At 37.1% G+C, this 22,760-nt stretch overlaps 1 protein-coding gene across 1 annotated transcript; it reads right to left on the reverse strand.

Annotated features, from left to right (window-relative positions):
- Nucleotides 1–1,330: 1,330 nt before the first annotated feature.
- Nucleotides 1,331–21,627, reverse strand: DDX1 (DEAD-box helicase 1). The gene is made up of 26 exons (XM_052810056.1): nt 21,505–21,627; nt 19,444–19,495; nt 18,405–18,468; nt 17,676–17,705; nt 17,301–17,397; nt 15,727–15,774; nt 15,492–15,575; nt 14,510–14,593; nt 14,002–14,078; nt 12,701–12,773; nt 12,509–12,585; nt 11,551–11,665; nt 10,894–11,032; nt 9,804–9,864; nt 8,545–8,643; nt 7,761–7,850; nt 6,995–7,183; nt 5,865–5,916; nt 5,297–5,443; nt 4,490–4,581; nt 3,849–3,921; nt 3,330–3,402; nt 3,169–3,211; nt 2,851–2,946; nt 1,968–2,088; nt 1,331–1,654 (listed from the first exon to the last, which is right to left on the reverse strand). The coding sequence occupies exons 1-26, from the start codon at nt 21,518–21,520 to the stop codon at nt 1,524–1,526; spliced, it is 2,223 nt and encodes a 740-aa protein (XP_052666016.1). The 5' UTR covers nt 21,521–21,627; the 3' UTR covers nt 1,331–1,523.
- Between the last annotated feature and the right edge of the window lie 1,133 nt (nt 21,628–22,760).

Here is a 22,760-nt window from a genome sequence, read left to right on the forward strand (position 1 = left end):
CTAACAAAAAGATCAATGCTGGGAAGATTTTGATTCCATCTACCCACCATTTTCCCCCCAATTTAGAAGTGATTAAATATGCAGTATGTCCACTTTAAACTAGATGAAACTGTTTTTTACTCTCAGCTTCAATTTGCAAACATGCATGACCTGTTTTCTCTTGTATCTAAAATAATTTTAGGCACTGCAATCAATTAATTTTGACTGACTTACGGTCAACAGTTTTCATTACTCTTGCCTGACAAGAGAAGACCAATACAACAAATGGTACAACTTTTCTTCCCAAGTTCTAATGATAAGCATCCAGTGTGTCCTCCCATCCCCCCCCCAGTTTTAAAGTATATAAAAGGTATTAAGAGAAGGATTCCACGATGACCAGTTTAGGATCAGGTAACACCACAGTCACAGTAAATTTAATACTTAAATTTGTTTAACTTAAGAAATCTATATATTTTATTATAATAGCTAGGACTCTCAGTCTGCCCTCTCCAGGTAACGATACACAAAAAATTTGTTTCTTTGCTCAACCTGAGTTTAATCTGGTTTTCACTGCTTTCTCCAAGGGGACTGAATGTTTCATGACTAGAACTCTTCATGAGGAAGGCAAACAGTTACCTTCATTCTGGGTTGTCTGGCATTCCCAATGACCTTTGATATTTTAGGTGACAATTAGCAGGCAAAGTCACTGAAATTTCTAAGTATCATTAGAAGAGTCACTAGAGAAAAAAGGAAACTAAAAAAAAAAAAAAATCCAGATCAGGCTACAGTAACTTCACCTGAACAAATTCAACCTGCCTGAAAGCAGCACAAGAGGCATTAAGTACTTCAACTAATACTGCTGCTTGAAAAAGCTTTTCCTGAAGATTTATGAACTGTTTTGATACTAGAGCGTTACCTTCCCATGAACTCAGAGTATTGTAGAATTCTCTGTACAACTTTAATTTTAGAAATTTAATACACATTAACTTTGAGAAGTCTAGTATTACAGAATCAAAACACAGTTATCAGCCCAGATTTAGGGTTTTAGGATAACCAAAAGCTTCAAATACAGACTTCAGGAAGTTTTTTTTTTTCTTCAGTATCTTAAATATAAAGAGCTGTCTGAATATGGATGCATCTTTAAAAAGCCCAGCATTAAAAAAAAATAAATCTAAGTACACTGCTAGTTAAGTAATTTTAACATATATTCTGCAAAGAAAAGGATTAAACTCTCCTTCTTCCAGATTTGCTTAAATATACTTGTATTTTCAATAAATCAAAAAGCTATGCAAAGAATGATTCTTCAAGTTAATCCTCCAGGCAAGGCAAAAGAAGAGCAAAAGAAACCATGTCCTCTTCAACTTATTTTATTTATCAAGAAAACAGCTAACACAGACTTAACGCTGAACACACTGTTCATCATGCAATAAGTATATTTAATTTTAATCCTTTTCTAACTACTGCTATTCAGAGACAGTATGGAATTTTTGTATTTGCAGGGTAGAGCATTTATTAACTCAAGCCTTGTCTCAAGTGTGGCACAATCAGAATGTTCTGAACAGCTGGTTCGGAAGATAGCCAAGATGCAAGAAAGATGTCTGAGCCTCCTTTTCAAGGGCAGCCAACTCTTGTACTGTAGGTGCCAGAATATCCACGTGGCCTTTATACAGTCCACCTGCCAAAAGAGACCCAATCTAAATGATGTGTTCAAAGCCATTCTTCAGCCGAACTAATAATGCTCAACCACAGTCATTCAGAAAGTTAAAGTAACTTTGTTAGCTTCTTAAGAAAAAAAAAAAGGCACAAACAAAAACCACAGGCATACACACACTTTTGTCACTTGCAAACCATAGACTGCATGTAACAAATGCAGAAGACCGCAAAGAACTAGCAGGGGTTTTTAATCTATCATTCTGTAGTTATACAGCAGACAACCAAGAAACTGAGCATTGCATAGCAAGGTAATTCAAGAGGAGTTCATTGCTTACCACCCAGAGCTCTTTTCTGCCCATATGTAACTTTCCCATCAAAATCATCTACTGGTACTTTTATGTCTGGTTCAACTTGAGCAATAGTGCAGTTTAAGTGTTCTTCAATCTCCCCCAGCAACTTAAAAAAAAAGAAGTCTTTAAGTACTCTTATGGTCCAAGACTTCAGTCGGACTAGTGTTCTGAACAGTCACATTCAAGTAGTTTCAACAGGAACTGAACAGAAAAAACAATTTGGGCACAGATACCAAAGACTAACACATTTTCTGTTCAAATAGACTACACAAGTTCATTTCCAATCTCAGTATTTCTTTATCCTATCTAGAAACCTTTATTTTACATACTGCCCTACTTATGAGTGGGGCTACTTTATAATAAAGAGCTCACAGTGCAAGCTTACTTTACTGCAGATGATATATCATACACCCTTCTTTAATGTAGAAAGAAGGGAAGCATGGTGAATTTAACAAGCATTCATACTTGGTATACAAATCCCAAGGAAAATGTACGTAAGTAACACACTAATTCCAGGTTTGAGGAACAACAGTTTTAAGTTACTTAGTTTTGCAACAAACCATCTAAACAAGAATATTTAACTAACATCGTGTAACTCTTAACAGCATTTGATTAGGAAGACTACAGAAAAGCTGAAAATAAGACTCCAACAGAATTGGCTGGGAATATTAAAAGAAGCTTTTATAATTAAAAAAATAACTTCTAGAAAGTATAACTTGCAAAGTCTTCTAATTTCTTCTTCAAATGGAATCAAAGGTTATAAACACCCTAAAACTAGCTTTGTACTTCAACTACCCAGCTAAAACAAGAACTATATTTCACAGTCTTTTAGAGGAATTAGAACATTCTGGTTAAGGAAAACGTTTACCTGCATCTCATTGTACCATATGGTACAACCTCCTTCTTCCTTCAGTCTAGTATTGTAACACCCTTTTCCACGACTACTGCATACATGATACCAAACCTAGAAATACAGGAAAACAACTTCTAAACTTTGTGAAAGTTTAGTATATCCACTTTGATTAATTATAGCATGAAAAAGAACTCAGATACCTTTTAAATTCCCTTTCAATTAAGCAAGAACAAACAAGCAGTTTTCCAATACAGTATATTAAAGTCAGACAGCAGCTGTGGATGGAACTTCAGTAAATAATGTCTGTTCAATTTTGCTTTGGAGTATAATTACCTTTTCTTTCTCTTTTGCCACGAGGGAGATTGCCAAACCCATCCTGTAATATTAGGGGAGAAGGGAGAGAGAAAAATATATGCCAATAACTATTGCCAACTTACAAAACAACAACAAAAAATATCAAGAAAACATGGCAACTATTCTGAATACATACATACCTCTCAGCTCTGCCTACTCTCCCAATTCGATGAACATAGTTCTGCTTTTCATCAGGGAGTGTGACATTGATAACTGTAAAATACACACAGAGAATACAAGGGGTTTTTTTTAAATACACAAGATAAGATCACAGATCAGACACCTAAAATAATGATTTTGATTGCTGCAATCCCTCTCTCTAGCCCATATACATTACATTGTATTACAGCAGTTACAGGTGTCATTAGCTGCAATACCTACACTTAAGGCTTCCACTATAAAACTGTTTTTTCCATGATTACTTTTTGACAAGAGTGGAAAAACCAAATGAAGAATCCCTAACAATGCAGAACATCATCAGGTATTTGAGAAGGTATGGTGAACAATCAAATTAAAAGTTGCCTAGTTCAAGCCTTTAACATCTACAACTTTTTAAAATTAACCTGTAAGTCATATACCTGTTTGCACTAGTTGACAGGACTGCAAATATATTGAAGCTGTATGCAATTCAATAGCTTAGTTTAAAAGTTGTATCTTACCATACGGAACACCATGAATATCAATTCCTCTAGCAGCAACATCTGTGCAGATCAAGAAACGGACATCTCCTCTCTATGAAAACATAGTTAAAGAAGTGTTGTGCTAAGTAAACCAAAGAAAATCCCAGGCAATGAAACATTAGTCCTTTGCATTTACTTCACCTTGAAGTGTCTCTGTACATTTAGGAACACTTCAAATAAAGCTCTTCCACAATGCAACAGTGGAAGTTTTTGAACATGAATAGCTTGGTCAATTTACATCCTTACCTTATTTCTTTCCCCAACAGCATTAGGCAACTATAAAATCGATGAATGACTTAAAACCAAATTGTCTAATATTTAAATAACTTTTTTCTTTTAAGAACCAAAGACTTTAAAAAACAATGTAATCTGTTACAGAGCTCAAATTTAGGTTTTATTTAAAAGTAAGCCCACTTGTCCTCTCAATGAAAACTCACAAAGGTCATATTGACTGACAGTATAGATTTTCACTAAAGAAACTGTGCCTCAGAATTTTAGGAAGTGGGTCATAGAGCATTTGAACGCAATTTAATTTAAATGGAGAAGTAGCAACACAAATTAACATGTGATTTCAGATATTGGGAAGTGAGGGAAAAGCCTTCAAGAATCTGCTGCATCACCTTAAATCTTTCCAGGTTTTGTTTTCTTTCTTGAGGTTTTCTGTCACCATGCAGACAGACACATGAGAACTGATGTCCTTTCCTGTCAGGGCCTGAAAGAGTTGCTAGGCATTAATAACATCATATGTAAGTTATGACACAACACCATAGAGAACTGGTAAAAAGTACATTATGTGGGCAAAAGTCTTGCCTCAGGGCAATTTCACTTATTACCAATTAACAAACTTCTAATTACTGATACAGGCATTGAGGAAAAACAAGACAAACAGTTAAACAAGCACCTTTCCTCCCCCCTCCCCAGAGGAGGTCTGTGCAGGCATGTCTCCTCACTCCTGCCTAGTCTAAGCTCTCCTTGTTTCTCCAAATGTGCCTTCACCCTTCTCCTCACTGCCCCCTGTCAGTGTCCCCCTGTGCTTTCTCTCACATCTCTTTCCACATCTCCTTAAGTGTGCACTTTTGTACAAACACATTCTGTCTCCTGCCCCAGCAACTCACTTATACATGTTTCAGCAGAGGCACCATATACTCTCTTCATTGGTTCAAATTTTGGTACACGATAGGTTGTTTCCAGCCATTTCAGAGCTGTCTGGAACAGGTACAGGGCAGTTCATTGCTTCCTCCCACAAAGGCCACCCCTGTAGCTCCCTGCTACCAAACCCTGATTTTTAATGCCCAGTCAGTATGTCAAAAAACTTAAGCACAATTTTATCTGTGTGGTGTCCAAGTATCAGTGACCTCCATCATACAATTTTGGCTTTGAAATAAACAAGAAAGTGAGCAGAGTAAGGTTTTTGTGAAAAATATTACCTCCACCCTGTTGGATGAAGTACTGCTCCATATTGTCACAATCTATTTTAGTCCTACAGAAAATAATTGCTTGATCCATCTTGTGTTCTTTGATTGCCCGAACGGTGTATTCTCCTTTCAGAATTTTAATAGCTTCAGACCACATTTCTATGTAAAAGTAAAGAAGTTATTTCACTCAAATTGTTTAAAAATATGAATAGCTTTTGAACAGCACACATTTAAAGTTCTCTCTAGCCTTTCGGTACAGTTAAACTTTTATTAGCAGAACAAGTGAGCTAGACCTTCAGTTTTTTCTTCTGCCCCCCATGCTCCCCTGCTCCAAGGAGTTTCAGTTTACTTATACATACCAACAAACACTTGTTGTTTACATACCTGCAAAATATATATTCAAGACTTTTTCTCTCCCCCCTAATTACAGAAACACATCTCTTCACAACTACCAAAGTATAGAAACAAAAATTTGGAGGAACATGACTCAAGGCCAATATCTACTATAATTTAGCTTTACTTCATAACATTTACAAAGGATTATTTCACAAGCTATTACTTAACTAATGTTGCTGATTACCTGGAGTGTTAGCGCCAGGTCGTGTATTGTCTTTTGCATGTACTTCATCAGTCTAGGAAAAAAACAAACCAACCCCACCGCAAGTCATTAGTCCACACTTTACAGAAAATACTTAACTCCATGAACTTATAATTAGGAAGAAATAAAATAAAGTTTAAAAGTAATCTTAGCATTCTGTTTTCCCACCAGGCAAGCTAATCTACCTTTAGCTAAAGAAGTCTTGAGTGTAAGCACACAAAACTTGTTCGTAAAAAAAGGACAATAAAATTATTCATGTAGACACTGGATAGAAACCACCTTTGAACAAAGTGATGAATTAAAAAACAAAAACAAAAAACCCCCCACCAAACCTGAAAACAATGTACTATAATCATGGCTAAATCATACAAACACAGTTGTTCCTTATCTTCTTCCCTATGCTAAGCTGAAACAGATATAAACCTAAAACCCAAGAGAAATAAATTCCTGCTGAGACTTAATGAAAAGGCTCTAACAGACCTAACAAAGGGAGGTTCCACAGACAACGAGGGGTTAAGAAAACCTATCAATTGTAACTGCATAAGAGTTGGTGAGAATGATATACAGTCCCAGGTTATTCAAAACTCAAAAACTAAAGAATTCAACAACCACCACCTCCTCACATGAATAGGGGTCAGGTTAATGCAGAATTTAAAGTGGAGTTTCAAGTGTAGTCTGAGATGAAATCCATTCCTTTAAAAATTGCTCATCTCACATAGGTTAGAGACAAAACTACTTTACAGAATGATCTATGTTGAAAAGTTTAATTCCTCCTGTTCAATCAGAAAAGACAGGTACTAACTACAGTTAGGCCACAGACCATTAGCTGTGAAATGAGTGAAAAAGCAGTGCAGTGCCATTGTTCTCTAGTACAAATCAGAATGTTACTCTGTCAAGATCTTCCTCAATCATGTTTGTAAGACTGAGCTGTTCAGAAACAGTGTTACGACATCACCAATATCATGATGCTGACTACCCTGGAACAAACCATTTCAGATACACTAACTTGTTTCAATAGCTTGCAAAGATCCTACAACATTAGGCCCCTATTCTGAAGGTTAAATAAGTAAACATAGGCAAATAATCTTAGTTTTCACTTATAGACCACTTACTCTGATATGATTCTTGCCAAGCCTTTCCCAGAGTTTGTCAGCTTTTGGATTTACAAGCACAACTACATGGTGTACAGTTTCAGGGACAGAATCTTCTCCTTTCAGATCAACCCAGGTGGGAAAATGCATGATCTTCTCAGATAGTTTTTTCACATCAAAAGAATGTAGTGTTGCAGAGCACACAATCACCTGAGGAGAAGAAGGCTGTATGGATACCACTGAAGATAGATTCTCCCAGCAAAAAATGTCAGATTAGAACTGGAAGAATGTTACGTAGTTGCATAGCATAACGTAGCACAACAGAAACAAGTCCCTGACTGGCCTTCCTCATCACAGGAACCACCCAGCTGATGAAAGTCAAGACAAAAAATAAGTTACTTAACTATTCTCTTACAAAAACCCAATCATGTAAGAGGAAGAAAGCAGAATTACTGAGAGCTGATGAATTAAGATTATTAGAGCATTAGAAATCATAATGTATGTAGTCACTCTTTTTTCAGATGGGTTTATTCTAAATAACTCAAATACTGCTAAACACTGGGCTTCAAGATCTAGGATCCTAAAAAATACATATTCACAGGCAATTACTGAACCCAATGAACAAGTGTTAGATTTGGACAAGAGGTATAACAAACTCTACTTCAAAGAAGCACGTTCCATGCCATGTAATAGTCAACACTCGAAAGCAGTACACACCACAAAAACCCTCCAAACAAAAACCAAAAACACCACAAAAACCCCTGCAAAACAGGAACAAATTTTATACCTGAAGTCTCTTTCCATCTGAAGTTATCTGAGGAATTTGACTGTGGATCCTGTTTATGAAATCTGAATAACCTTGGAGGAGAAGGCCATCCTACATGGGAATAAAAGAAATAAAGCTGCAATTGTTATTTCTCATTTCTCAATCTATACACTTCAGTTAAATAAGCAATACACTTGTGGTCTCAGAAGTTCTTTCAATTAGCTGGACAGGTCAATGCCTGGCTGGGATGTTATTACTAAGGAAGGAAAAAAAGTAAAAATTTGGAGTATTTACAAGCACAGCTGCTGTGCCTCACAAGAAATTTAACATCTGTCTCAGCAGCTTCTCCTAGCTAATACCCCCAGGCATTCCATCTTCATGAATATTCTGTTGTACTATAACAGATCAGAAAGAGGGGCACTCATTTCACAGCATATTGACTATAGCATTCATTGGCTTCAAGACCTGCTGGGTAATCAAAAAGGCTTCTCTCATCTCTGTCCTTTCAAGTTCCCTGTACAGTGACCAGGACAGACTTCACTACCTTGTGAATACAGCCTGAAATACATTTCTCTATCATAAAAAATTCAAACAGCTTTACCAGAGGCTACAAAGGGAAAAAAATACATAAGTTACTATGGTTACAAACAACAAGAAGATTAAACTGGAATAGTCTATACGTAGCTAATTGTTGTTCCACTGAAGTACCAAATGGTATAGAAAAATGATGTTTCACTGACTCTTTTAGAAAATGTCATACTGCATTAAAGAACAGAACTTAAGTTTCAGTTAGTTCTCTACTTACAGCTTCATCCAGAACCAGGAATCTAACTTGAGATAAATTAAGCTTTCCTGTTGAGACCAGGTCATCCAGTCTTCCAGGAGTTCCAACAACAATATCCACCTATGAAATATATAGGAGTTTGAATTGGTCCCGTAACTAACTAGAGGCGTTACCAGCTTTGTCTATATTTAAGATTATGAGACAATTATCAGTATGAGGCCTTATTTTCTATTAATTATAACTTCATAGAATCCTAGAGTAATTTGGGTTGGAGGGATCTCTTCTTGAGGTCATCTGGTCTACACTTCCACCATCACATGCAAATCAAGGACAATTTCCAAGTTGCTTTAGGTAGCTGTCCAATAAAATTTTCAGTATCTTCAAGGAAAGAGGTCCCACAGCCTCTCTGGGCAACCTGCATTTTGGTTCTACTGCCATTTCATTAGCAGTCTGCCTTAGGTAGGAAGCCTTCTCTTACTTTGGGAAGTGTTGTGCCCCTGCTCTCTTCTCCCCTCCCCCACCCGCCAAGCTGTGTAAATTTGTTATCTGAAGCCAACAGACAGATATGTTTTTAAATGGGGATAAAATAAATTCAATTTTTCTCACTGTGGAAATATACATATCAAGCCTATCAGCTATAGAAATAACTTAAGATTTTGCCAGATGGAAGTGTTCACTATCATGAATTTAGCATTCACATGAAAGTCTAGCAATCTTCCAGTTCAAGGCTGCTTAGGAGAAAATCTGTATTTTGGCAGCTAGAATAACTGAAAAAATTATTAGTGATGTGGCCTTCCTTCCAAAAGTGAGGTTCCAAATAAAAAAATGACTATGCTATCCCTACAGCATGACTGAAGTGACTGTACATCCCATGCTGCTGAAGCTAGACCGGTTCTTTCTATGCAGGACTGGTTTATGGTGTAAGTTGACCCTGGTAATTGCAGACCAGTTTTATTCACATAAACGTGAAGCAGAAGTTAATAGGAAAACTGTCTTGTTAGTTAAGGACAAATGGCAAAATTACACCTTTATTTTAAAATTTTCAGAAGTACTTAGGCTTCAACAGAATTTGACCAAGTACTATAAGCATTTGTATTGACAATTGCCGTGGAAGTAAAGCAACAAATGCTAGACCAGTGCAACACGAGCTTGCCATCAACTGCACCATTTCTTTTTATCAGGTTTACGAGTTACAAGACACGCTATTACTATTCTCTAGCAACATCATGAGTTATTCAGAACCCAAACTATTAAATCATATGAACAAAAATACAACTTACTCCTTGTTCCAGTACAGAGAGTTGATCTCTTGCAGCAACCCCACCAATAATCAACAGTTCCCTAAAATTACATAACCATATTTTGAAATTTGCTAATTTATTATATTCAGAAGATATACTAAACATCTGGCTGAAGACTGATTCTTTTATCAGTAGTTTACTATTAACAGCTCTGAACAGTAGCTTTTAAGAAAAAAAGAATAGGAAAAAAAATTTAAAATTAATCCCTTCACACATAGGGTGTTGTATTTTAATTCAAGAAGCAAAAATTTTGTTATCGAATTGTATTTGAATTTGATTACGTTATTGCTGTTGTATTACACACATTAACATCTTAAACAATTTCATCTTAAAAAAGAATCTGTTCCTTAAAAATCTCAAACATACATTAGTTTAGTAAGTTTCCTGTGTTCTTGAAAACTAGAAATGCAAATAACAGTAAACTAAATGAATCTTACATCATAGCTTGCCTCTCCCCATTGCTGCTCCAATTCTAGTAAAAGCACGCTTGTGAACTGACTGTTTCGAATATGGAGACACTTGTTTAAGTTTTATAAGTACAGTCAAAAGAGAAACAACTTTAGATCAAAGTAACTTGTAGACTATTCACTTTTCAGAACTGCATGCCCATGCTAATCACTGCAACATTTGTCCTGCAAGTACCCTAATGTAAACAGAGCAGACCTTGTATATAACTATTTGTTGGAGACAAAAAACAAACAAAATGAGGGCAAGGGAGGTGGGGGGCACAGGAAGATGCTCAGAAAAGAAGGGCAGTAAGCAGATGTGCTTTTCTTTATCAAAGGTGTATGATACTTAATGTTTTTAATCATCTGAAGAAAAAAGCCAAACAGATTTGTCATACCATGACAATGTAGTCCATAGACAAAACACATCAAAAAAACCCCTAACTAGTCTGACTGTAGCTGAAAAGTCAGAAAGTTGGTTGGTAGCAGATATTACAGAGGCTATTATCAGTACCACTGCAGATTAAGGTCCACTTAGCTACAAAGTGGAACAACCTCTACCCCCCTGCAAGTCATGTCTGTGGACAATACCATAAATACAATTATAACAGATGCACTGTTACCTTAATTTGGGATTATCAACATATTTTTTGAACTGCTTCACATTGTTCAAAGTTTGTTCTGCCAGCTCTCTTGATGGCTCTACAATCAATGCTTTCGGAGCATTTGGAAGGTTCTGTGTTTGAACCACTTGTGCATTTCCTAAGTGAAAAAAATATGCTATTAAGACAAACTACATTCCTATCCCAGATTTTTTTACTGGAAACAAACTTGGATTTTCTACTAATAATCTAAACCCTCATGATTCTAAGTGCTCCATTAACGGGTGATGTTATTGGTCACTCAATTATGAATAGCTTCAGATTAATATTCAGAGATTGCAAGTGAATCTTGCCATGATAGTGGGTATACTGGCCATGCAGCATAATTAATTATATCGCAGAGCTTACACACATACTTATTTTTTAAGATGACGCTGTTGAGTAACTTAGCTGAACTTCTCTTTATCTGATATATTTCTAAATTCAAAATGTTAGAGTATTTGTGGTTTAAGATGAAGAAAATTTGGAATACTTTTTTAAAGTACTACTATTGCTACCAGTAAGATCACTGTACGATATCCATTGAATACAGCAGTAATGAAGCAATTATGTGATCAAAAGATGTATTATAACAATATCTGAATATATTACTGAGAGAAGTTTAAAAATCTAACCTACCTGAGTGTTGTGATTTTACAACGTTACCATCGGGAGCCTTGCAAAGACCAATATAGCCATCTTTTGGTGGAAACTTGAAATCTTCTTCACCAAAATTGAATTTCAGTTCAGCATTCTAGATTTCAACAAAGTTGTGTCATACAGACAGATTCAAGAGACCACAAACTAACAAAAAATTCCATAATTAATTTCCTCATGAGAAACCAGCTAGATGAGGAAGAGCAGAAGGTGGTGTTTTCTCCCATCTTACACATTCCCCTCCCCAAGTTGTCTAAAGCCTGCCGGACATTTTGTGTCTGGTTCTAGCTCTTAAAACTCTTTTCTACTACATCAAAACACTCCCATGTTTACAGATACATAGGAAACAGTTTTTGAACTTTTATGTTCCATTCGTTTTCAATGACAAACCACAATTAAAAAAAACACGGTTTTTTTTTTGTTGTTGTTGGGTTTTTTTTTAAGACTTGTACATTTCTCTGACCACCAAAACATTTTGCTAAAACCTTTACTCAGTAAGAGATCACCCCAGAGAGACTAACTCCAGAAAGACATACTACTACACTACAGTAATGTTAGTTGAGAATAAACAAAAACAGGAATTTTGGCACTTTCAAGTTATTTGCTTATATCTGTTGAATCACAGTATATCAAAGTTTAATACAGGCAAGATAGCACTGGTATTAGGAATTAGTTATCCATGCTCTTCTACCCTTATATTCAAGTTTCAGTATTTAAATTTGAATTTAAACATTTGATATTTAACTTGAATGGTACTCGTCAAAGCTAACACACCATGGTGACCACTCCAGTACTGAAATACTAGTAGACTAAAGGAAACAGTATACAAGCACAACTACAGTAATTGTAGATGGCTATGCAAGTTTTATACATAAGTAGTTAGTTACCAAAACTAGAACAGTTTTAATGATCTTGTACATCTGTGATACTCCTAAGTTACCTTCAGTACACAAGCTGCAAAAAGTGCTTGGTTCCTTATGTGTGGTGGGATTTCAAACGCAAGGCCAAGGTCCTTCCCTGAAAGCAGAGTTAGTTCAGTCAGACTGTGCATGTGTGTGCGTTCCTCTCCCTGCCTCTCCCCCAGTACAAGCATCCCAATAAAATGCCAAAGAAGAAAGTGAGTAAAACTTACCATTTTTGGAAAATTTTATTTGTCCTTTATCTATATCTAGATAACACCCAATTGTATCATGCATAGTGAATTCCTATAACAAAAAGAAGTTTGTGAAGCTAAGAGATTGTGTTCAGTGTATTAAGAAAAGCTAGTGCTTACATTCTGTCTGCTTTTAGTTTTCCCACTTCTCCCTACTAAATGCCAGTTTTTGAGAGAAACAAGTTCAATTTATTCCAATAATACTGCTCTAAATAGGATGCATATTTTTATTTGATTACAAATCTTCAGTAAACTGCCCAATTTATCTTAGATATTTAAACATTAATTGCTGCTTTAAATTTACTTTAAAACCAAACACTTCAACAATGATAAATTCAAGTAATTTATCTGGAAGTATTCAGCGTTATGGAAAAGTGCATTAATCATGCATTTATTAGCCAATGTAAATCTAAGCTTAGAGCACCAAACATGGTAACAGAAACCTATTTTTGACTATATAAAAAGACTAACCCTTGCACGAGGTACTATATGCATGTTATGTATACTTAAGTAGTTCATTTAAATATCCTGAAATCTGTTCATTGTAAAGGTATTCAATAGAATCTATTATAAAGTGTTTCTAATTCAACATCTCAGAAGTCACTACTATAAAAAAAGCTACAATAGTAATAAAAGTTGCAAGTTTTATGGCATTGAGAGTTCATCAATACCACAAAAAGACTTGAGTTTCTGCTGTATTATTCATGTTTATATAAATTATGCTTAAACATCTGAACTCTTGACTGGCACACTACACAAAAACCACCACAGATATTCCTGGTAATTTTCAGAAGTGTACATTAAGATAACAGTTCTAATGACAAACCCAACTCAATAGCCAGAAATAGAGCATGACTAACTACATCTTATTAGCATTTAAGTATGTGTTTTGACATATTAGAGAGTTGTGTGATTACTTCTACTGTAACTACCAATAAACAGGATACAATGCCCTCACTTAGACATTCACCAAGGTACACAGATGGTTGGTGGTGTTCAAGCTAAGAATGAAATAAGTCAAGAAATAACTTCAAGAGATCAATTAAACTCTAACCATTTATTTGCAGTCTAGCCACAATCATAAGCCTCAAGCTGGTAACTGCTTGTTAAACCTGTTAATACGCTCCTATCCAAAAATGCTTCTATGTTCCATGGTACTTCTGACCAGTGACCTTCCCTTAAAAGTTAGCACTATTATGAAAGACAGTTGATTGTTACAGCACAGAACCAACATGAAAAACTCTTAATAATGTTTCTACCAATAAGCAATTCAAGCTTACCTCACCATAGCTGTCAAATTGCTTGTTGTGAGATTTCTTACCAGTGCCACCAAAGCCAAAGCCAAATTTATCAGTCCCTGAAGACAAGACAAAGTACAGCTTTTTATCTTCTGGTTCACAGGTTACATTTTTTCCTCTTTGTATCGGTAAATGAAACATCTAACACTACCATGTAAAAAAATACACAGTGCTAACTAAAGACTTCTAGCTTTGACATACGCTAAACTACTATTTTTGTACCAGTACATTTATTGATTTTACTAGTGTCCAGTCATCTTCTTTAAAAAATTGAAATAAAAAGGGAAAAAGTCACAAGAGGCAAGAAACATTGCCACCACCTAAACAGATTTCCTCTTACAGGAAGAACAACATTTGTATAAAAAGTTTTAAACTCCCTGATATTGATATCCTTCCCAAGGAGCCCATTCTCTGCAAGACTAGAACAGGACTCCACCCATTCCATGTGAATATGAAAACTGCCTATGGGATTCTTTTGAAGGAAACTCACCCAAATCTAGTGAAGCCTGCATAGTTGACCAACCAACTCTGCACAAGCCTTGGTCATGACAGGAAACTTCATAGTAGTATTTCCCTTTAAAAAAGAAAGAAAGGATCAATTTCATCAAGGTGGTTCAGTTTGGCTACTTCCAAGACCATGCCAGTCTAACATTTCTACCCCTGCTGAAAGTGTCAAAATCCCCTACTGTGTTAGTGTGAAAAGGTTCTGTGGGTACCTATGTATGTAATGAAGAAACAGATTATCTGAGAACTGCAGGCAAAACAGAAGTACATGCTGAGAGGTAGTGTGTGAAAGGCTCGAAAGGAGTGATAAGCTAGAGAGACTAGTGGTTCTATTGAATCCACAAGAAATGATAAACTCAGAACACCAGAGGTCTGTCAAATCAGTACAAGACCAGCAGCACGCACTAGCATCAACAACTGGTTGTGTAACTTGAACCACATCCAACTGGCTGCTATGTACAGACTGACTACAGGATTATCTGCATACCTGATGAAACAAGACTGCTAGAGGATCTTTCTGAACACCCACCTAGAACCACTGGAGTATCAGTATGACTCTGCTTCTGAGTAAAGAGTTGGGGTTGGCCTCTCAACTGTTGCTCCAACCACATTACCATGAAATTTGTGCATGCATCTGTGTGAAGTGTGTGAGGAAACAACTGGAAGTATGAGTAGCTACTTCCTATTAATAACACCTTAAGAAAATATGTTCTAATGAGTATTGGTTATGATTCTGTCTCCTCTGACTCAATCCCCTTCCAGGGAAAAGGCTAATTTACAACACAAGGAGAGCAAAACAGAGATATTTGTCATTCCAAAGTCTTCAGTGAGTAGTAAATTGAGCAATGGCACATTTGCTCAGATGGATAAGTTTTAAATACAACCATCTATATTAACAATGAGTGACAAGCAGGCATTTCAGTTGAAACTTCTAGAAGAGTCTCCAAAATACGTAATTTTGTGCCTACCTTTAGTCACGCCTCTAGTTGCTCTGCATCCATGCCATTCTTTTACCTCTCTGCTTTGACAACACAAACCATCTGATCCAATTGCTGAAAATTACAAGACAGTTTTAGTTAAAGAAATTGCCTCTCTAACTGCTTTTAAAAGAATTTTTCATGCATACTTTCTTGTAGTTTATTCTTTTTTTCACCAAATGAACATTTTCAAGTGAACATTTAAAGCAGCATTAGGACAACTCACCAAAAGCTGATCCTCTATCATACGGGTTCATTTGCCATTTATTGAGCACTAAATTTGAAAGACAGCAACAGAAGAAGCATTAAAACAAGGAAAGGCTGAAAAAACTCAAATTGGAAGTTCACATTGGCTCTACAGTGTTTGGCTTAATTTTCTGGAGAGACAGCTTTGTTCCAATGCAATTCATATGAGGTCAAAGCGAAGGCCTACACCTTGAAGGAGGGGCACAGATGCATAATGCAAAGGTATTCTATGAAAGTTTAGATTATTCCATTAAGGAGAGCACGGATTAAGTTACTTAAAAATACAACTGAAAACAATGAAGACATTTATAAAGCAAGCCAGAGTTCTACATAATCACAATCAAATTCAGCTAGAAAATATCCAAAACTACATTAAGAGCAATAAGTTTGAAATGTATTTGCTATTTCTGTTCCAAGTTTACATTAAGATATTTTTCAGGGTATTAGTTAAAATGTCATTACTGAAGACCTAAGATACATGCACCTATAGCACATAAAATGTCTGACTTCATTTTTCATATGCCCAACAACATGTTGCAATAAAGTCCAGAGGTTCCACAATATAAGGATATTTTTGTAAAGCTAGATGCCATTTTAATTAGGATTACTGAATGCATTTACATTACATTATTTCAAGGAGGTTTTGGTTTTTGTTTTTTTAAAGTTGACTGTACTGTCACCACTGTAGCAATAGTTAGTTATAACACAGCTGAAAGATGAGAACTTCTGTAACATCTCAGACTGGTTTTTGTGCAGCTACTGTCACTTACATAAATCTCAATCTATAAACACCACAGACTGGACATGGTTACTAGCTTTCAAGCTGCAAGCTTATTTAAGCAGATGGGTAATAGACCCTCAAATACTGTGAGAGTATTATCATGGTTACAGTTCATTCCATATCAGTGGGTTCTGGCCCTGTGCATTTCCTACTCAGTTCAATGTTTACTAGTTCAGATCTGCAGCAACTCAAGATGTTGTTATTCAACTTCCAAATCTAGCTAGGTGCCACAAGGAGTACAACAGCTTTATTCAGCACAGCAGAATTGAAAGACACACTACAGTGCTACCCCAGCCACACAAAAATAAGTTTGAGCCTAGAAGAGCTTTCTGCTCAAGCTCACTTAAGAGGCAGCAACCAACTGTGTGGGGTCACTGCTAATGTCTCATCTATCCCTGCAATTGGAAGATTTTTTTTTAAACTTCTTTTTTTAAGCTGGACATTACTACCACTTCACATCTTGCAAGGCACTAAACTTGTATGGCTTTCAAAAATACACAGAAGAGTACGGTATGGATCAGGCAGCCTTAAGCAGAAGACAAGTGTTACCAAGACTGCAGTCAAACACACCCCAGTTCTTCCCATGACCCCAGTAGTAAACTTATATTCACCGTTTTATAAAATCTGGGGTGATGATATTCTACTCATATTATCTCAAACTAAGGAAAAATACTTATCTAATGGCAAGTTAGGTTAACTTTACTTTGGGAGGTGCTGGAATCGACATGAATTAACAGTATTCCAAACTTGGAGTGTGACATGTAACAACTTACCTGCCCCACCAGTTTTAATAGTTGCTTTCCCTTTCTTGCCTTCCATCTGGTCCTTCAGCGTTTCATAAACAATCTGGATAACTGGAATGCTAAAAGCCTAAAATGGGAAGTTACTTTCATTCCACAATTTATACAGATATTTCCAGATATACAGTCAGCCTAGTTTTCAGGTGCAATACCCAGGGCCAGAAACACTTTAAGAAATGTTTACACATATGTTTGTAAAGATCATTAATAATAAATATTATAAGTATGCTTAAATACATAAACAAACATTTACATATTCTCTGTACATATGCATACACACAAGCACAGACACCAGCTCTCACCACTTAAAGACTTTTACTTTCTGCTAATTTAAGTTTGACTACTTACACCAGTTTTTCCACTCCCCGTTTCAGCAGCCTATAGGAAAAAAAATTTAAGAGTTTAACCAGATTTGCAACTTACACTGTAAGGACTGTTCAACAGTTCTATTTTAATAAACTAAGTTTACTTTCACTTCTGCATAATACAGAAAATCTTAGAGAGTAATGCCATTGCTTTACATAAACTACATGTGAATACAAACACGGAAAACCTTTAAAATAGACTTAAAAAAAAAAAGCTCCGAGTGCACCAGAAAAACTATCAACGTATGTCCAATTTCTGCAGGTGCTACAGAAGATTATAGGAAGCATTACTTTGGTTATGGAATCAAGAACATAGAGATCCGCAAAAGACATGATGAACAAGGCATACTAATCTGGTATCTTCAAGGTTATCGATACTGAAGCATTTATTTACGCAGTATCATGTTCCATGCAGATCTATGTCAGGTATTTACAACAAAAAGGAGAGTAGATGAAATCAGAGAGCTCTTATGGCAGTACCTGTCAAGTGGTCAAAAAAATAAAGCCTAAAAAGAATGAATCCCATCTACAAGAACAGTTCAAACACACTGGAAAGTAAAAAGAGGTTTTTAGCTGAAGAATATACTTTCTATTGAAGAAGGACAGGAGACCTAGTCTAACTATGGACCCTTCTGGAAAGAAGGGAATTGACTGCACAAACAACAGTTAAAAGAACAGGCTTTCTATGAATAGGGCTATCCTGTATACATACCATAAGCACATCACCACCTCCCAGGATCAGTGGGATGGATTCTGCTTGGATATCTGTAGGAAGACTACAGGAAAGAACACATTAACACAAATCAATGTTATCAGTAGAAAAAAGGATTTTTTTCTTATATAGGAAAGCACAGAAACCATGGTCATCTGCAAGATGGGAAATAGCAGGTAAATGTTATTCTTCCTGACTGGCAGCTAAGGAAGTGAAAAGGATTCCATTTACAAGGAGAGCTTGGAACAGGAGATGTACCTTGAAAGTAAAAGACTGGTGGATGCAGTAGATTCAGCTGTACCCTGACAAGAAGGCTACATCTCACATCACTATGCTAAACCACAAAAGAAACAGACTAATTATATATTCCCTGTTTTCCGTTCTTCAAGTGAGTTTCTTTTAAAGCCACTTACACAGCCCTCATTTACGAGATTCCTATTCAAAACTGGAAGAGAAAGTAAAGATAACTAAACATAACCAGCATTTTCGGACAATCACAGCTAATTAATACCATGCATATGAGAAAACTACATACACTAAGATTATCCATACTGATATTCTGAATAACAAATCAAAACAAGCTCTGAAGTCGAATATTTTAGTCAAACAAGTAACAAAACCCAGGAAGAATAACTTTTGTGGAAGACTGACGCAAGCATCAACTCAGAAGAACACAAATTCAGACCACAGTCCGGAAAACATTTACTAAACTAGCATCAATTATGCAACGGTATTTCATCCAATAATCACACAATACATAATAAACAAATCAGAAGCACAAAGGCTTTTATCAAACAAACAACACTGAAGTATAAGCAGTCATGCTTTGCTTGTTCAAGTTTAAATGTTAGCACTGCAGTCACAATTTGTGTTCTTCAGTCATTCACACTAAAGAAGTCCGTGAGATGCAGTAACAGTTAACAGTAACAAAACGTATCTGCTTTGTTTTAATGTGACAACAGAGGTGTTTTAAGCAGCATGTCATATATTGCTGAAAGGCAAATTTGGTTTTGCAAGGCCCAAATGCATTCCTACTTACAGCCAGTCCATCTCCTCCACTGCTTGAGCTATCTCAGGCATAACACCCATTTCTGTAAGGCAAGAAAAAAGGAACAAGCAACGTTATTTCTCTCAACACAGCCCAAAAGATTTCCAAGTGCCAACACTTCCAACTACAGACAAAAATAAAAAAGCATTCTTTCTGGCAACAGCACACGCAGGCTTCTCTATAGAACTCAAGTGATAGATAAGAAACATTCTCCCTTCCCCACATACAGTTTTGATAGTTGTCCCCACTTATAGCGGAGTAAGTCAAGCATATACTAGGCACAGGGGCAGGTGCTGACATAGCAGCAAAACAAACACACTGGGAACTGAGTATCATTTCAAGGGCAAGGTACTTATCTTTGCACATTTAAGGAAGCTGCCTATGCAAACAACAGGGAAGACTTTGTTAATCACAAATATCCTAACTCTCTCTACACTTAAGATGCAAACAGTTTTCAAAAAAGAAAAAAATTTATAAGGACTGAAATTTGAGATGCTTAAGTTTCTTTTCACCAAATCTTGCCTTACACACTTAAAGCACATATATTAACTAGACAATGTTTTGATTTTCATACAGTTACTAATCACATCCAACTTTGAAAGGTTTTTTACTTGGACACCCCTTCTGGCAAACTCATATCGAGGTCTGCTGGTTGCACCTCAGACAAGTTAAATATGAAGCCACATAATAATGTCTGTACATTGATAAACAAATTCTATTTAAAGAAGAAAAAAAAAAAGAAATCTTCAGCTATTCAATAAGGGCAAGAGGAAAGCAAATCTTAACCAACCCAAATGATGGTATTAGACCATCAAAGTAACAGTTTAGCTGCTGGTTACCTTCTCAGGTGCATAGGGTCACTCTATATGGATTTCTTTAAGTATAAATATGTATCTTTCTAAAGGGAGCTTTTACATGCTAGCCTTTACCCTGTCACATGCTGGGTTTCACATATTCCACACACGTGTACACACATAGAGAGCTGGACTGACATATATGGATGTATGCAACCAGAAATTATTCTTCCATTTTCTATAATATAAATGCTATAAGAAACATGTTTTATTTCTAACATGATTTCAGCAAGCTGTAATATTTTCAAGTGTTAGCCTGTACTCCTACAAAATTAGACAACATACATAAACAAAAAGCTTTTTCCATAGCAATAAAAATAGCTATTGATTGCAAACTATATATAAATCCCTACATTATTTTTTTCATGTTTAATATACTTCCAGTTCACATAGTTTAATCTGATATACAGCACAAGGGTTTAATCAAACAAGGCACTATAGCATTTTTCTCAACTACAACCAAACTAATCCTGCTGTCTAGCATCTAAACTCATCTTTAGACCTATGCAATAAGCTTTAGCGTTTTCCCTCATGATTAGATATAAAGAATTCAGTTAAAAGAAACAAATTTAAAAAACCCTCATATACATTAAAACTTTACAGTACCCTAACGTTGATTGGTCATCTCTGTGTGCATGTATGTGCATGGGAGGGACAAACAGTGATGTTTCCTCCTTCCACAGTAATTTTTTACAGTTTACATGCATATTTCAGACCATACCACAGAACAGAGCTACTCTTATAAAAACCAGTTATTATGCACTGCAATACGCAGAACAGTTATGACGAGCCTCCTGTTACAGAAACCAGTCAGCCTGAGGAACGAGTCAGAGTCTTACGCACCCCATTAGCCGGGTGCATGCATACCACGCGTGCACTGAAACCAGCAAAACCATTTTGACAACCGCTGCCGAAGGCCCGCAAAACCCCGAGGAGCCGGGAAGAGCACCTACACCCCCACAGGCCTCTCGACCTTAAGCCTGCTACGTGGTAAGCCGCATACTACAGAGGGCCCGCACCGCGGGCAGGCCCGAGGAGCCGCGGGCGCCGCTGACAGGGCCGGCCGGCCCGCCCGCCGCCGGGAGACCGGGAGCCGCCGCCCCCACAAAGCGCCGGCAGGTCCAGAGGCGCCAGGCTCTCCCGGTCCTTCGCTGCCGGCGGCACAGCCGACACCCCCACCTGCCCCGGCACCACGTACCCGAAAACGCCGCCATCTTCGCGCCGCCGCCAAGCACCGCAGGGCGCAAGCGCCGGCCCCGTCCGCGGCTTTATGGCGCCGGGTGGAAGGCAGGAGGCGCCGCGCCGCGCGTTCCGGACGGGCCCGGCCCCGGCCCCGGGCGGCGGGCTCAGGCGCGGCCCTACAGCTAATACACCAAGGGCAGAATCGGAGGAGGAAATATTTTTCTTCTGTTGGCGGATTTTTAGCGTACGCTCAGGCCACCTGCTCACGATTTTACCACTTTTCTGAAAGCCCGGCGTGGTTTTTTTTTCCCCTGCAAATCAAAGTTGGAGTATGGCTGTGGTGCCGGGCCTCGTAGCTGTGGGTTCATGCAGACAGCAAAGTCCCGAGAGCAGATAGGCTCGTTGACACTCGGGGTGACTTATCTTTTAAACGCGAGATGTGTGTTTACAATGGGAATCTGCTTTACATTTGCATACAGCACTGTCATCTTTTCATTGGTGTAATTCACGTTTGCATAGTTTTCTACAATAAACGTGCTTGGCAGAAAGTATTCAGGGTTTTGTATGAACAAAAGTACCTTCACACACAGGTAACACACCAATTTATTTATTTAGACGTACGTTAATGGGGATACGTGCTTCTCCAGATTTTACAGAAGCTTCCCCAAATTCCACACAACCTTTTTCTAGGATAACTTTTAGCAAAGCAAAGTTAAAGGCAAGAATCTCTGGGGTGTTATCATAAAAATAAAATTAGATTGTAAATGAAAAAATGCAGCTTCTACAGTTACACCACAAATCAATGGTGCGTTTGTCTACTAAGTGGAAGGCACAGCATAAAATATTACCTACTGTTTTCCATCATGAAACACAACTTTAACCTTTTCTAAGGCTGACCTTGGCTACAGACACATCTGGTTCAAGGGCCAGATAAGCCACAGCATCTCTGACAGTGTAGATCTCTTGACTACTTTGTGACAACTTGAGTACTGGTTTTGTCCTGGAGGTTTATTTCAAGACATTTTTTAAAACACTCGCTGAGTGCTACTGACTGCTGACTTACGCTGTAGAAACCAGGTGTCGTGCAGAGAAAAATACAGCAGGTATTTTGTATCTTTAGTACTAGGCTGTTTGCATCACGATGGCTTCTCATATATTAGTAATTCCTTTGGGAGTATCTTCATTTGATGCGCTTCCTTTCTTTCGCTATATCTGTCAATCATTATTTTGCTTGTTTTTGGATAAATGACAAATCTAATAATTTTTAAAGAC

The sequence above is a fragment of the Harpia harpyja genome, chromosome 15 (genome assembly GCF_026419915.1).
Source record: "Harpia harpyja isolate bHarHar1 chromosome 15, bHarHar1 primary haplotype, whole genome shotgun sequence".
In the NCBI taxonomy this organism is placed as follows: Eukaryota; Metazoa; Chordata; class Aves; order Accipitriformes; family Accipitridae; genus Harpia; species Harpia harpyja.